General features: G+C 32.3%; 1 protein-coding gene across 10 annotated transcripts in view; it reads right to left on the bottom strand.

The window, feature by feature from the left end:
- LOC128998002 (synaptotagmin-7-like) overlaps nt 1–16,803 on the bottom strand; it is an 800,371-nt gene that overhangs the window by 43,521 nt on the left and 740,047 nt on the right. For all 10 annotated transcript variants that reach the window (XM_054423907.1, XM_054423908.1, XM_054423909.1 and 7 more), the window contains one exon: nt 11,868–12,015. In XM_054423907.1, the coding sequence (XP_054279882.1) occupies nt 11,868–12,015 (148 nt within the window). The remainder of the gene's footprint in view (nt 1–11,867; nt 12,016–16,803) is intronic.

Genomic DNA, 16,803 nt, shown 5'->3' with positions numbered 1-16,803 from the left:
TGGTAAATACTCGTATTCAACATTAGCCGGGAAATCTGAAACCCGATTAAATCTGTTTTGAAGATTAAATAATAATAGTCTATGAGCTAATTGACCTTAAAATACAGTTTCAGCTCTCAAGCTAGCGTTTAATACGAGTATTTGCCAATACTAAGGTCTGTGCAGGTATATTCCGCAAGAACTTTGGACAGCCGCCATTTTGTAACGGATGAACTTTTTTTGACGCGGTTTCCGGGAATGAACTTCACTTGACCAGGCCTTTAAAATGATGTGCATATCAACCTAGGCTTACATTAAAGATTATGTACCTACTCCTCATGGGTCGTCCCCTGGTAGAGGTCAAAAAATTGTAATGCTTGGAAAAAGTAGTTTTCATACATGTAAGTTGATGTGAAAGGTTTGAATTTTCTAACGGATTTAGTTAAATAGATATTAAACTGTTTCCAGACTTTTTTGTCACCCTATATAATTACCTCTGGGGCATACAACTGATTTCCATCTGTAATACTATATTTGTTAATCCATAAAACAAATAAAAAAACGTACTAAAAGCACTGTAGTATACCATCTATGTACAATTTCATAGGTATGACTTGGGGCGTAAGGTATTTACTATGCAGACGCATGTTAGTATTTCATTACTTTTCCTCATGTAGCCATAACATTATAGTGGGTAGACACGCATACTACAGGTAAATATTAGTCATGGCTCGAGGATCGACAAAATCGTGCTCACCAAATCAAAATCAAACAACAAAACAACAATATCAAACTCATGTTCATGTATGCCTCAACTTCTATTGACCATGAAAAACATTAGTGATCACCCGAAGAAATGTTCTTTCCCAAAGGGCAAGTATATCCGAATAGACCGTCAATTCATCTTATAACCAAAATATGTATCATTGTCATGTATCATAAAAAAATGTTATTGATAATTCGACATATTGTTATGCATAGACATATTTGGAACACGCATTTATTCCAAGGGTTTTAATCAATCAACAAGATGCTGATTTATGTATGGATGCCGATTGTCTGACACACTGTTAGATTATATTATTATAATATTTGACCTGTTGGTTTGCTGGCGTAGGTGGTTTAAAATTATGTTAGACCACGAAATTTGATAGTTTTGTATAGTGTAAGTTCATGGACATTTATAATGGATGTGATGTTAGTCCATGAGCTTATATTATTTGAAAAAAGACAATAGACAATGTTTTCTTTATTACATTTGATAGTTCGACATGCTGTTAGTTCGTAGACATAGATAGTTGGCGTGGTGCAGGTCTATTGGCTTTGATAATCCGACATGTTGTTGGTCTATTGGATTTGATAGTTTGACATGCTGTTAGTTCGTGGACATAGATAGTTGGCGTGGTGCAGGTCTATTGGCTTTGATAATCCGACATGTTGTTGGTCTATTGGATTTGATAGTTCGACATGCTGTTAGTTCGTAGACATAGATAGTTGACGTGGTGCAGGTCTATTAGTTTTGATAATCCGACATGTTGTTGGTTTATTGGATTTCATAGTTCGACATGCTATAAATTCGTGGACATAGCTAGTTGACGTGGTGCAGGTCTATTGGTTTTGATAATCCGACATGTTGTTGGTTTATTGGATTTCATAGTTCGACATGCTGTTAGTTCGTGGACATAGATAGTTGACGTGGTGCAGGTCTATTGGTTTTGATTATCCGACATGTTGTTGGTTTATTGGATTTCATAGTTCAACATGCTGTTAGTTCGTGGACATAGATAGTTGACGTGGTGCAGGTCTATTGGTTTTGATAATCCGACATGTTGTTGGTTTATTGGATTTCATAGTTCGACATGCTGTAAATTCGTGGACATAGATAGTTGACGTGGTGCAGGTCTATTGGTTTTGATAATCCGACATGTTGTTGGTTTATTGGATTTCATAGTTCGACATGCTGTTAGTTCGTGGACATAGATAGTTGACGTGGTGCAGGTCTATTGGTTTTGATAATCCGACATGTTGTTGGTTTATTGGATTTCATAGTTCGACATGCTGTAAATTCGTGGACATAGATAGTTGACGTGGTGCAGGTCTATTGGTTTTGGTAATCCGACATGTTGTTGGTTTATTGGATTTCATAGTTCGACATGCTGTAAATTCGTGGACATAGATAGTTGACGTGGTGCAGGTCTATTGGTTTTGATAATCCGACATGTTGTTGATTTATTGGATTTCATAGTTCGACATGCTGTTAGTTCGTGGACATAGATAGTTGACGTGGTGCAGGTCTATTGGTTTTGGTAATCCGACATGTTGTTGGTTTATTGGATTTCATAGTTCGACATGCTGTAAATTCGTGGACATAGATAGTTGACGTGGTGCAGGTCTATTGGTTTTGATAATCCGACATGTTGTTGGTTTATTGGATTTCATAGTTTGACATGCTGTTAGTTCGTGGACATAGATAGTTGACGTGGTGCAGGTCTATTAGTTTTGATAATCCGACATGTTGTTGGTTTATTGGATTTCATAGTTCGACATGCTATAAATTCGTGGACATAGATAGTTGACGTGGTGCAGGTCTATTGGTTTTGATAATCCGACATGTTGTTGGTTTATTGGATTTCATAGTTCGACATGCTGTTAGTTCGTGGACATAGATAGTTGACGTGGTGCAGGTCTATTGGTTTTGATTATCCGACATGTTGTTGGTTTATTGGATTTCATAGTTCAACATGCTGTTAGTTCGTGGACATAGATAGTTGACGTGGTGCAGGTCTATTGGTTTTGATAATCCGACATGTTGTTGGTTTATTGGATTTCATATTTCGACATGCTGTTAGTTCGTGGTCATAGATAGTTGACGTGGTGCAGGTCTATTGGTTTTGATAATCCGACATGTTGTTGGTTTATTGGATTTCATAGTTCAACATGCTGTTAGTTCGTGGACATAGATAGTTGACGTGGTGCAGGTCTATTGGTTTTGATAATCCGACATGTTGTTGGTTTATTGGATTTCATAGTTCGACATGCTGTAAATTCGTGGACATAGATAGTTGACGTGGTGCAGGTCTATTGGTTTTGATAATCCGACATGTTGTTGGTTTATTGGATTTCATAGTTCGACATGCTGTTAGTTCGTGGACATAGATAGTTGACGTGGTGCAGGTCTATTGGCTTTGATAATCCGACATGTTGTTGGTTTATTGGATTTCATAGTTCGACATGCTGTTAGTTCGTGGACATAGATAGTTGACGTGGTGCAGGTCTATTGGTTTTGATAATCCGACATGTTGTTGGTTTATTGGATTTCATAGTTCGACATGCTGTAAATTCGTGGACATAGATAGTTGACGTGGTGCAGGTCTATTGGTTTTGGTAATCCGACATGTTGTTGGTTTATTGGATTTCATAGTTCGACATGCTGTAAATTCGTGGACATAGATAGTTGACGTGGTGCAGGTCTATTGGTTTTGATAATCCGACATGTTGTTGGTTTATTGGATTTCATAGTTCGACATGCTGTTAGTTCGTGGACATAGATAGTTGACGTGGTGCAGGTCTATTGGTTTTGGTAATCCGACATGTTGTTGGTTTATTGGATTTCATAGTTCGACATGCTGTAAATTCGTGGACATAGATAGTTGACGTGGTGCAGGTCTATTGGTTTTGATAATCCGACATGTTGTTGGTTTATTGGATTTCATAGTTTGACATGCTGTTAGTTCGTGGACATAGATAGTTGACGTGGTGCAGGTCTATTGGTTTTGATAATCCGACATGTTGTTGGTTTATTGGATTTCATAGTTCGACATGCTGTTAGTTCGTGGACATAGATAGTTGACGTGGTGCAGGTAATTACATTAGTCTACATAATTTCGATAATTTAATATATTTAAGGTTTGTCATGACTGTAAGTTTCTGTGCATAAATAGTTTAATTTTGTTAGTCTAATTGCTTTGATAATCTAGCATATTGACGGACAATTGGATATTATAATTTGAAACGCTGGTTTCTCATAGACATAGATATTCAGCTGAAAAATAATTTTGAATACCTCTGCACGTTATTGAAGTAGAAAGAATGCGGAAACTAAGAAATTATGCATGTAGTTAATTATACAATAAGAAACTTAGTCCTCTCATAAAAATGATGTTTGATCATCGAAGATTATCAACTATATTAAAAAAAAAAAATACCCCCACCGCAGCAAACCTGCCGATTAAACGAATTTCTATTTGTCCGTATTGATTTTCAATCAAATTTTTTTAAATTGAATATAAGGCTTAGGGGTTGAATAGTAAGGATACAATAGATGTATTGCTACATAATAAGTATATTGTATTCTTGATGTAAATATTTTACAATTTTTACATTTCTTGTTTTGCAGATTAAATAATTAAACAATACAAGTCAAATTATAAAATGTTTACCACATAGTTGATCGGACTAAGTTGAGAGTCATCAAATGTGTTGACGGGATGGGTAAAGTGGAGTGGTGTGGCGCGGAGCAGAAATTTCAGAAATACCAACGGTACAGTCCCTTCAATTAATCCTAGCGTACACTCAGTCCAGAATATTTACGTCTTTGTTTACTGTTTTGGCGTTTACTGTCGCCCTGTTTCAACACTGACTTGTAATAAATTCATATCCATTTGTTTCCATTATTTAAACTGACCCTAAAATGAATTAGTCCGAATATTACCACCGGATCTGCATGTTGGACATCGATAAAAACATTGAATATAAGATAAGAAAACTACTGCATTTACTTGTAATATGTTACATTGTATTTAGATTGAAATAATAAGAATTGTAAACCTGTTGCAATATGTAAAGTGCATTAGCTTATTGACATTTTGATAAAAACACCATCAAAGTAATCATCGACCTTACTTATTTCATTGGTTAATCCATTCAAAGGTTAAATTAGTTTTTAATCTAATAACAAAGGAAAAATATGGCTTAGCTGATTAAATTAATATGATATCTTGAAAGGCAATGGGGTAAAAGCTCAAGGGTGTTTGTTTTAATCCAGAGATGCTCATTATAGTCCTCTACTTAGTAGTCGGGTCGAGATTCAATTACATCTCTTAACAATGTAGACAAAACTAATTAAAGTAAAATTACGTATCACAAATACATTGTATCAAATATTAGAGTTTCCTCGTCTGTACAAGGAAACTCAGTAGGTGCACTTTACGGTAAACCACTTGAAACAGGCTATTTGGGACTATTGTTTAACTAAGCGAATAATACAATCAAAATAACTCAAATTATTTGACACTCACTGTAAAGTTAGTGATCCACACACAAGGGATTGATGTTATTAGTTCACAAGTGTGTATCAAAGGATGTTTTGAATTTAATTTGACATAAAACCGGTTCATTCTGTGATTTGATTAGATTATACCCACACATGTTTCAGTCTCAATTGTGTTACTGGGTTTTAAAGTACCTTGTCAAAACATAATGAATGGTTTGTATTTAATATAGAGGAAAACAGAGATTATTGTTCTCTAAGTGTTTAACTTGTTTATATTTTGCATTTACACATTACATTTTCGGGTAACTCGGTTCAAATTAGAAAGCGAAATATTTACTTTGAGCGAATTTCCCTATAGGAAAGTAGCTATTAGTAAGTATTATTACTGTTATAGTTATGACCTAGACCTAGGACTGCTTTACTTTTTCATTTTGATGTCCCCAGATGCCAAAGACACTATTCGTTCAACTGTATTCGTTGATTTCGAATAAATTTGAATTGAAGGTGTAGGGTGGATTAACTTGGATGAGTTCGCGAACAAGCGAGATCGGTTAATGGGAACAGGGTATTTTTGAGTTTTGAAATTAAAAAAAAATGGGTTTTCAAATTGTTGCCCTTAAAACGTGGAAATGTGTCGATTTTATCGTGACCATCCTGTAGAGCTTGAAAAACAAATTATTTTCTACATTGAAAATATTGTCGTTGTACAATTAAAGATTAGGAAAAAAAAACATCGTACATTTAAAATGCTCAAGTTATTTTTCTGGAGAAAAAAAATGTTGTAGTTGGCTTGTTTATGGAGATATTTTGATAAAATTTGGCAAATTTCGTGGCACCGTCACACTGTCAAAGGCAATTTATTATGTTAAAACATTGTACTAACGGAAAATCCGTCACATTGTTTTAAGTCTAAAAACAAAGTGGTTAAAAAGATGTAAGAGACATAACTATATTTCATTCCTCTGTAAAATCATGCTGCCACCATTCCAGCTAATGAGATAGTGTAACCAGCTTATGAGTTGAATATAATGTAGAGGCTGGTGGTATTTAATTTTTTAAAGTTTGGATTGAGTATGTTATAATAAATATGTGATGTTGTTTGAATGTGCGCTGCGGGCTCTCTGAAGATGGAAGATAAACATTATTTTATGTTATGTACTACCTACACTTGACAACTCGGATTCTGCACACTGGACAGCTTAACAGAAACTACTCTCACAGAAACATAGCTGTTGTACGTAATTTTTATTTTATACGATGCGATTTAAATAATTTTAAAGCTACTTCATACACATTTAGCTAGCAAGTTCTTAAAATCCTCTCATCCAGTGTACATTTGATTTTGAAATACATGTGGAAGATTGAAGGATTTACAAGTTTACAAAAACCCACGCGAAAAGTTCACAGTTTGCGAATTCTGGGGTGTAAACAAGAACGTAAATATTAATTAGACCCGACTTCCTGTTGCGATGTGGCAAGGTTTCCCCCACCTTCGAACGCGTTAAAAAATATAAAACGTTTCCTACGTCTGTCGAATTCCTTTTTAACATTTACATAATTAAACGTCAGCTGTTTTCGTGTAGAACGGTTTTAAGAAAATAAACAGATGAAATTGGTCTGAGCTCATCTCCAAGAGATAAATTTATCCTCGTCGACAAACGTTTTAAAAATAAAAATGAGCAGTGTCAAGGTGGCAGATAAATTAAATGCTATCCTTTGGCAGTCAGATAATCCAAACATGTAATATTAATTTTATTAATTAGTTAAAGGATCATCAGAAGCACTGATAACTTCAAATGCTGCTTTCAGCTTATTAAACGTGTTTAAAAAATATTATTCTGGTATTAGTGTATAAAACATATTAGTGATATACTTTAATAGGACACTTACTTTAATCTGAATTAAGTTGATGGTTATAATTTGACAACTTATATAATATAACATTACTATAGCAAATGATAACTATAACAATAGTTTTACCGTCAATATTTTATAGAAAATGCAAGGAAACTTTTTGCTTCACAGCAACTTCATAGCATGTCCGTCTGAATTAAAACACATGTTTTTTCTAATCACCATACAAAATGTATGGCTGCACTTAACATACGTAACACATTAGAGCAATGCAAGTCAATATTGGCCAAGCATTTAATACACAACAATCGACATAAATGTATTAATAAACCAGCTTAATTGGAATATCAATTTGCCGTTTGTTCAGCCTAATTGTTAGAGGTTCGTTGTAATGGTACTGTTTTGTAATAGTCTTTTGGTATTATTGTATTTCTTAAATCACTTTAAAAGTTTTATTATTGATGGAACTTTAATATTGTTTTCAATTATACATACAGGTATCAAGACATTTTCTTCTCACTTGAGTTATTGACATAGTGCTTTACGCTATTATATTTTTAAATACTTACATATAATTGTTTGGCATGTTTTATAACATCATTGCTTAACTCATAATTCCAGTTAATGTCTGAGGCACAGCTTCGCCATCGTTCTTTTTGTTGCTTTGTGAATGTTTTGTATGTTGGCCTTTATTTTGGAATTAATTATTTGTGGTATTTATGGACATTGATTTAGAACATATTGGAAACATTTTCTATCACAATAAGCACAAAAGCAATTCTTACTGGAGCAGTTATTTGTCAATATAATATACCATTTCAGCTGAAGGCTGAAACAAGTTTCTGATGCCGAAATCTCGTAAAAACATGGATTTTATTATCGTTGTACAAAATTTTGATTTTAATTAAATTAAAAATTGTATTTAAATATTTTAAAATTTAAATATTTATTGGTAGTTTATTATATATGGTGAGTTTTCTTAGTACACTGTTATTGTTTACAGAAAACTCCCACATCAATTTTGTCCCTTAACCATTGGCTCAGGATGTTTAACCCCCTTAAGATGTTTTAGGAACAAATCTTTTGGAACCATCACGTGTATTCATGTATGTATATGATAAAAAAAAAAAATCATTTTAAATTAAACATTCGTATTTAATTAAGTGTCATACAAACCTACAGATAGGGAATAAATTTGACGATATCAATTTTATATTTAATTAAAAGTATGCATATGATCTCAAATTTATTTTTAAAGCTTAAATTCAACACTATTATCGCACTCAAGTTTTAATACAAATATATAAACCCTAATACGTGTTGTTGTTGCCTTTAAATCCTGATATTTAAAAAATGTAAACGTTTTGTATGGATCTATCAAATTACACAAAATACTTGTCGAAATCAGCCAATTCCAGTTTTTTTTATTAAACTTAATAACTTAAGTGTTAATACACTCTCAAAAAAATGTCATGAAAGTATCATTATGAAATGAAATGTGATTTATTGTACAATTTGGAACATTACAGAACTAACAGAGATAAACATAGTTAAAACATTATAAACGATAAACGGTGCTTTTAAAACAAAAAAGACACTTCATGTAGTATTCCTAGATTCAAGAACAAATAATTAATTATGTTGTTTACCTTTTGATGGCCAGGTTCTTGATGAATTAAAGTCCAACGCCTTTCACAGATGAAGTCCATCACCTCAAGAAGCCAGTACAAAGACAACAGCCGGGCAGTCGAACAGTGACATATATGTAGCACCCCCGGTCCGCGCACGCGCTCGCGTGCTCGGGATTCCACACTCGCGCCATGAATCGTCCGCGAATGTAAATCAGTGTAAATAAAATAGGATAGTGCGTTTTTTAGTAACTAAGTAATGTGAGAAGAAACAAGAAACAGCTCCTGATGATGCCACACTGGTGGCGAAATGTACATAGAGCGTAAACTTCTTAATTCATCAAGAACCTGACAATCAAAAGTTAAACAACATAATTAAAAAGACACTTTTTTATACTTAAAATTCGGAAAACGTTAACAATATAACTTATTAAAAATGTAAAGGATTGTTTATAAAATTTAATACGTGATGACAATAAATTCAATCAAATATTATACAGTACACATCTCTATTTTCTGTCGGTTGAATGCTAAGACTATTGGGTCGATAGTAGACTACTCTATTCAAGGCCAGAATCATAATGTAAAATTTCAGCACCTTTTGAGTGTTAAGTGCAGCCAATATCACCCTTCACAAAAAGAACAATACAAAATCTCTGTTATACGTTCACTTCGATACTTCTTAAGCGATTCAATTCAAAAAGGAATTTGCAGTGTCTAGGTAGTTTAAAACATAGACTGCACGATCCTATTGCATATTTTTATAGTTTTTATATTCATTTTCCACTACAACAATTCGTACTGTATTTATGAATCAAAAGCTCCCTTGAAAAAGGAAATATTATAAAATGTATCAATCTTATTAAAACTATAATGATTATATTCTACCACTTAATAGTAGAACATACTTTAATTTTACTTGTTTAATCTGCATCAAAATACTAATGCATTTCTATAAAAAAATATTATTGACAATATTTGACTTTTCAAAATGCCAGTTACATTATAGGTACATAATACTTATTACTTATTACTTATGCTTATTATTATTATTAGTTAAAAATCAACGTAAAATTAAGTAAGGATAAATTTGAAAGTGTAAGCATACGTGAATAAGGTTAGGTACGTAAAACTCGTCTTAATATAATAGAATTACAAACTTTTAAATTAGCAAAGTTTTGCTGCTCAGTATGGTAACCCGTAAAACTCTCTAGTTTTTTTTGTTATTTTTATTTTTTTTTATATAGATCAATTTAAATAATGTTTTACTAAGTTTGAGCTCACTTGGAGAATACACTATATTTATCCATTATTTTGTAATAATCAATAACATTTTCCATTTTTATTTTAAGTACATCAAGAATAATGAAACAAAATTGGTTCCAATATTTCTTTATGAAAATGCAATAGCTTGCTTTGTTGGAGAAAAATTGTATTAAGGCTGCACACAGGAACAAAGGTAGATTCTAAGAAGTGCGAATATTAAATGCTGGCAGCAGAGAGGTAAATATACAGCACTGAACCCTGTAGATAACCTTATGTAAGATAAGCAATTGTTGAGTACATAAGCTAAGCCACCTGTTTCCGATATTTATGCAATGCTGCGACAGTATTACTAAGCGGGGTTTTCTCAGTACCACTATCATTGCTTACAACATATCATTGTTATTTACGTTTGATGAAACTATTCTGTTAAGAAACGTCAATCAATAGATTTGAAATGAAATTTATATGTTTGGTCCTTACAAAAATCGAACGGACGTGTTAACATGAGTAGTAAGAATGCAGTTTTATGTATTTTTTTATTTACAAAATCAGTGCACACGTTTTGTCTATTAATCAAAATAATATAGGTGTAAGCAAATATTGATTGTTAGAAGAATAACTATTTCTTACACATTGTTTTAAATACATGTATATTACGCTTCATGCTTAAGTAAAAAAAATCAGTCAGTTAAAAATATATCACGCTTATAACTTCTTCAGATGATCCAAATAAAATTCCAAAAATGAATACTTTTATATATAAATTTTATCATACTTTTTCTCCATATTGGTAAAGAAAACCAATCAGTATGCAGTTAAGGAATAAAATATTAAACCCACGACTATGTTAAGGTTACGAGAATATACTTGCATCATTGGTTTTTTCGTGTTAAACATGTGTGTAACTATGTTGTTTATATAGTTGTATTATATGTTGTTTATATGTTTACATGTTAAACATGTTATTTAAATGGACCAACAGAATAAATATTATACTCAAATATAACTGCCAATATTATATTATCTCAAAGTTTATTTCTATAATAGTTGAAGTGGTTTACAATGCTCTTAAGTGTAAAAAACTGTGCTTTCAGTTTTGCTTTGTAACACAAGTTAGCATAGGCTTTTCAACACACATCAGTCTGTGACAGTATTTAGCTCAATTCAACTACTTAATTTGAATCAAACGTTTGTTGCTAAAAGTGGCATTTTGAAACTCTATATGAAAAAAATATCTAAGTTGTCTTTGATGTGCAAATTTGCAACTTGGTCTAACACATTTCGTCATCCACTAAATTATCATAAACCATTCTTAATTATATGCTACATAATTATCCGTTATTGCATCGTCGATATCATGGATTTATAAACTCGTAACATATAAGATTGAAGGCATATTAAAATATACTAGGTTCTTCTTATCTATTGTAAAAGTTATATGCGGTCGCGGACGAGAACAGTTGCGATAGACTCAGGATTACTGTATCTTGGATAACAGTATCCTGGATAGCAGTATCCTGGATAGCATTATTATGGATAACAGTATCCTGGATAGCAGTATTATGGATAACAGTATCCTGGATAGCAGTATTATGGATAACAGTATCCTGGATAGCAGTATTATGGATAACAGTATCCTGGATAACAGTATCCTGGATAACCTTATCCTGGATAACAGTATCCGAGATAACAGGACCTGGGACAACAGTGTCCTGGATAACAGTATCCTGAATAACAGTATCCTGTATAACAGTATCCTGGATAACAGAAATTAACAATTTTAACTATTATCTTTTTTTCCTGAGACTGGATATGTCTTCAAGATTGGAATACAATTATTACTCCTGTCAATTAATGTTTGTACTCACCGACGGATGCTGGTCTCCTTTGACATTCTGAAGTGCCTTGTTGTGGGCTGTGGGTGGAGTCTTGGCCTCGGGATTGCTGGCAGAGGAGGTAGCGGGCTGACTAGGAGTTCCAGAAGCTGGAGATTTACTGCCTGGACTTCCGGTCGTCCTGAAAAATCCCCAGGACCACTTTACACAATGTAAGCTTCTCAATGTCAATTAAAGTCACAATGATTGTCAATGAAAACTGTCAATCAACAAAAAATATTTGTTTGACAGTGCTCAAATTGTACCCTGATACACAAAATACGAGCCTTAATCTTGGGCTTCACTTGTGTCATTCTTAGATGAAAGAGTTATAGTTTATTTCACTGACATGACAAGTTTTCCTTTATATTCTTTGCAAACAAATAAAGGTTGACGAGGATCAAATAATTTAAAAGTTGTTTTGACAGATGACAAACTATGAATATGGCTGCAAGACAAATGCTGAATAAGGAATAAGCTAATACCGTAGGTTTTATGGTAAGACAGTTAACCTAAAATTATAAAAAAATATTCATTAACCGAACTTTTTCCATGTTAAATTTGTTTTCTCATCACTAAAATGTTTAATGTTTCATTTTGGAATTTTGTTTTTATATTATAGTAATATTGCATCTTGAATTAAAGCTTAGCTCATAAGTAATGCACAATTTAATCAGAGTATGGGTGTCTGCACTTTCTTGAAAAAATATAAGGGAACCATAAGTCAGGCATTCTTCACATATTTCACAGCTATTTTAAACGGGTAAAACTCTAATTCATGCAGTATTCTCAAACTATTTTAATCCTATGAATATAAATTATTCTTTAGGACTGCTCCTGTTTAATTAAAATTTGAGTGAATAAAAAGATCAAATAACATAGATAAGGTTGTTTGAACTAAACCTTCTTGCTGGTGTAAAATATCTCTACAACCGTGTAATGTATATTTATTATCGTTGCAATAGTTTATTATTAGTTTGACTTACTCAATAATCTTTTTCAATATTTTGATAATTCCTGATCCCTTATCAACATTTGACAGCTACTTCAACAGCATACACCCATATCGCTACAATCTTTCCTAAATAAGACTGAAAATGATGGTGTTTTATGAAACTGTTAAGGTGGTACTTCAACCTTTGTATTGACTATGTTATAGACTATGCCGACAAGACTAATTAGATATACCGGAGTAAGTAGCAAACTATTTGAGAATGCATACTTCATGTTGAAAATAGACCAAACTGTACAGATAGTTTGCAAACTAAACCGTAATGAAAAGCTTTTCACAGAGTATCACAAGTAGGATTGATTTTAGTAAAACTGGCATAGTTTGTGCTTGTTCGAGAACACTCTGAAATAACATAAATCCTATCATAGCTAATTGTATTACTTTCAAAACGAACATTCTACATCAGTTTGTGAGATGATTTATTTTGAAACAACATAAAACACTCATCTTCTCGTTAAAACATTTAAGCTGCTTATTTTAATAGGATTTAATTGAGAGTTAAAATTGTTTCATCTCAATTGAGAAAATATGTACAGTAACATTCTGAGTAATTAGAGATAGAACGCAGAGAACTGAAAAACTAAGGTAAAAATATAGATCGTACACAATTATTATACAATTTGAATGATCCAATAATGTTCATGCCACTTCACATATTTCGAACATCCAACTTTTAGTAATTTGTTGATTTGTAGAATAGAGTATTGGGTATTCAAACAAAAAATAATGATACTTGACTTTAGTCTATATCAGTTTAGTCAAGTGGAAGGGGAGTTTTTCAGAAACAGAAACTATGCATGGAGGCGAGGGTTGTAAGTGTAGTTTATTATTAAAGCCCACACCGTGCTCAGATGAACCATAGAAGGGAGTGACACATCGCTTTTGATTTTTCGCGTCAGAGTTGTAGTTGAATGGAATGTTTTGCAAAGTGCTTTCCAAGCAGTGAGAATGTTCTTGAATTATTTGTTTTTTAGAGACCTCCACTTTTTGTAAAAGTGGTTTGCTCCAATTCCTATGTTTTGCACATTTTCTATTAGAACATGCTATTCTCAGATTGATTATCTTTCGTTTAAGCAAATATATGTTTTACTAATCAAGCAGGTTTTATCTACGTCCTCCGGTTTTGGAATTTATTCGTGCAAAAAAACAAAGATTACAAATCTTTTTCTAAATATAAATTTTAAGCCTAATGTTAAAATCATTTTTGCATTTGATTTCCAAAATGTTTCCCCGGATACTTGAATAGAGTTTTTTTTTATTATTAAGTTAACTGCGATATTTTAACTGAAAAATAAAAATACGAACTTAACAGCAGGAATATTTAAATTCGATTTCTTATTATACCTCAGTTTGATGATACAATACTATAAATAGAAGCCTACGTTTTCGAACAAAATGTTGCCGATTATTAATCGTTCGAGTAATTTATTCTGAATAAAGAACTATCCTAGCAGCTCCTTGTAACATTGCAACTACCAAAGTAAAAACATTACAAATATAATAATCCTAGACAGAACTTAAGGTGATTTTGGATCAACATTGCATGAAAACCATCCAAAATATTATAATTTTTTCCAATTTCTTTAATACAAAGTTTTCAGAATTGAAACTAAGATACATTTGTCAAGAAAACTATGTTAAAAATCATGAAAAATAAGGGTCGGAAACCATGTTTATACGTTTATAACACAGATTAAACTTGAATAAGCCTTAGGGCAAAATTGACAAAAATCTAAGAGGATGCTAAACTTTGACGACCACGCTAGAAGAATAAAGAAAACATCACATTGGCTGTTGTGCGTCATATGTGTGTTAGGTTAAGATACTTGGCTGCCATCGATGTCGATTCATATTCAGATGGGGTGCGAAGTTTCTGCCGAGAATGATTTGCAAGCCAAAGTAAGCTGGAAACACCTAATGCCGAACACACCCACTCGCCTTACAGGGACAATCTTACTGTTCCTAATCATATGAGGAATTTTTAACAAGATTTGCCTGTCAATTAAAATAATTTCTAATTAATTTAGGATTAGGCCTATTAAGAATAGACAAAAAAGAGCTAAAACTATTTTACTCTGTTTAGTTTATATCTGACACCTAAGGATAGAAACTAGGCTAAAAACAGTAATCTTACTTGGTTTGGTTTATATTGTATAAAGCAAAAATGACCAAGAAAATAAAACGGTTTATTTGATCTACTTAGTTTATATACCTGATAAAGAACATTTTTCAAAACTAAGATCACTCATCAAAGTTCAATTTTCAATTTTTGTCTAAACAACAACTTTGGTATCATATCAAATAAAAAAAAAAAACTAGTCGTGAGTTCCGTGCTCATTTGTAAACTCACCCCTGTCTACTAAACGAACTGTTAATATTACCGTCTGTTTTGATTGTTGACACGAACCGTACTTCTGGTTTTGTCTCGTATTGAACCAAAGTTAGGAATTTGTTTGACATTTGTCTCCGATTGGTGACCTTTGCAACTAGAGCTTGCAAATAATGTTAATTAGCCTATGTTCGCGTGGAGGTAAGGTGTTCACAAGACAAACGAAAGTCTGAGAGCAACCGACCCTGAGGTAGGCATACAGTGTGTGACCTTTAATTAAGGCCACAATTTCAAAACTCATGGTTGTAAAAAGTGGAAACTTTTAAAAGGTCAACGTTTTTACTAGAGATGATGTAGATGTAGATTTTTCGTTCAACATTAAAAGAAATATAATGTGGATTTTATTATATGCATTATGTATATATTCTTTACGTAAACCCTTAGTAGAACATGTATGAATGTTTTTGATTAAATGTAATCAAAAGTCTCTAACAAAAGTCTGGAGTATAGTCTACCATAATTAATATACTAAATTTTGCTTTTTATGGTACAGTAATTAGACAATTCTAATTAATGTTAGGAATTTTTGTTTTAAAGATTTTGCCTCAAGAAACGCCTAATCGTTAGTCACTAAATATACAACTGGTATAAATTGTATGTATTTGTTAGTTTGTACATAATAATAACAAATTGCACGGTACTTGCAATGCAGTACGAGTCTAACTAGAAGCTGCAATCGTATTGTTCAGCTATTATGAATTCTCTACCACTAATAGTGCGATCACCCATTCCAGGCTTTGCTTCATCAACGATTAATACACATTTAATGGTTTATAATTAGTCCATCTTTATGAAATACTGCTGGGATTTAAATATGTTAAACGCGTATTAATATAGTTTGATCAATAATGTCAAAACAATGGTGAACTGTATTCAAAGCTAACTTAATTCATATGCGTTTCAAGTGATTAACTTATTCTATGTGCGTATTTATTAATTAAAGGTCAGTGATGTAGTTATTAAAATATAGTATATTCTTTAAGACCTACCTGGTTTTGAACATAAATAGCTTATCTCAAAACATCAATCTATTAATTCGATAATCTTCATTTGAAAAACATATCAAACGAAAACAATATCTACAACTGTAAACTGTCTATCACGAGGAAATTCGGAAGTTGAATAAAAACATGGAAGCTATTTTATATATTTTGGTAAAATTTGAATAGTCCACATACCTAAACAGCATTTAAAACATAATAAAACCTTAGGTAAAATAAAATTTTACTTTGAATAATTGTTTTGTCTAAAATATTTTACTTGAAAGTAAAATATTTGAAACACCAGCAAAATAATAAATCCAAAAGAATTTTTATCATAAAAATATAAAACATGAAACAATTGGTAAAAATTGATCCTGGCACTTAAAAAGTATGAAGGATTGACAATCACAATAAAGGCAATATGGTTTAAAGCTAGAATCTTGCATCGTAAGAAAGTCTGCGATAAGTCGTGAAATATATCCCTACTCTTATTGACTTTACAAACTGCAGTCGCAAACCTTTGTTGTGTATTATATGTATCCGAAA

This window comes from Macrosteles quadrilineatus, unplaced genomic scaffold, assembly GCF_028750875.1.
Source record: "Macrosteles quadrilineatus isolate MER2022 unplaced genomic scaffold, UCM_ALF_1.0 Scaffold_7__1_contigs__length_78375512, whole genome shotgun sequence".
NCBI classification, from domain to species: Eukaryota; Metazoa; Arthropoda; class Insecta; order Hemiptera; family Cicadellidae; genus Macrosteles; species Macrosteles quadrilineatus.
The sequence above is the reverse complement of the archived record's forward strand: the minus strand, read 5'-3'. Positions and strand labels throughout refer to the sequence as shown.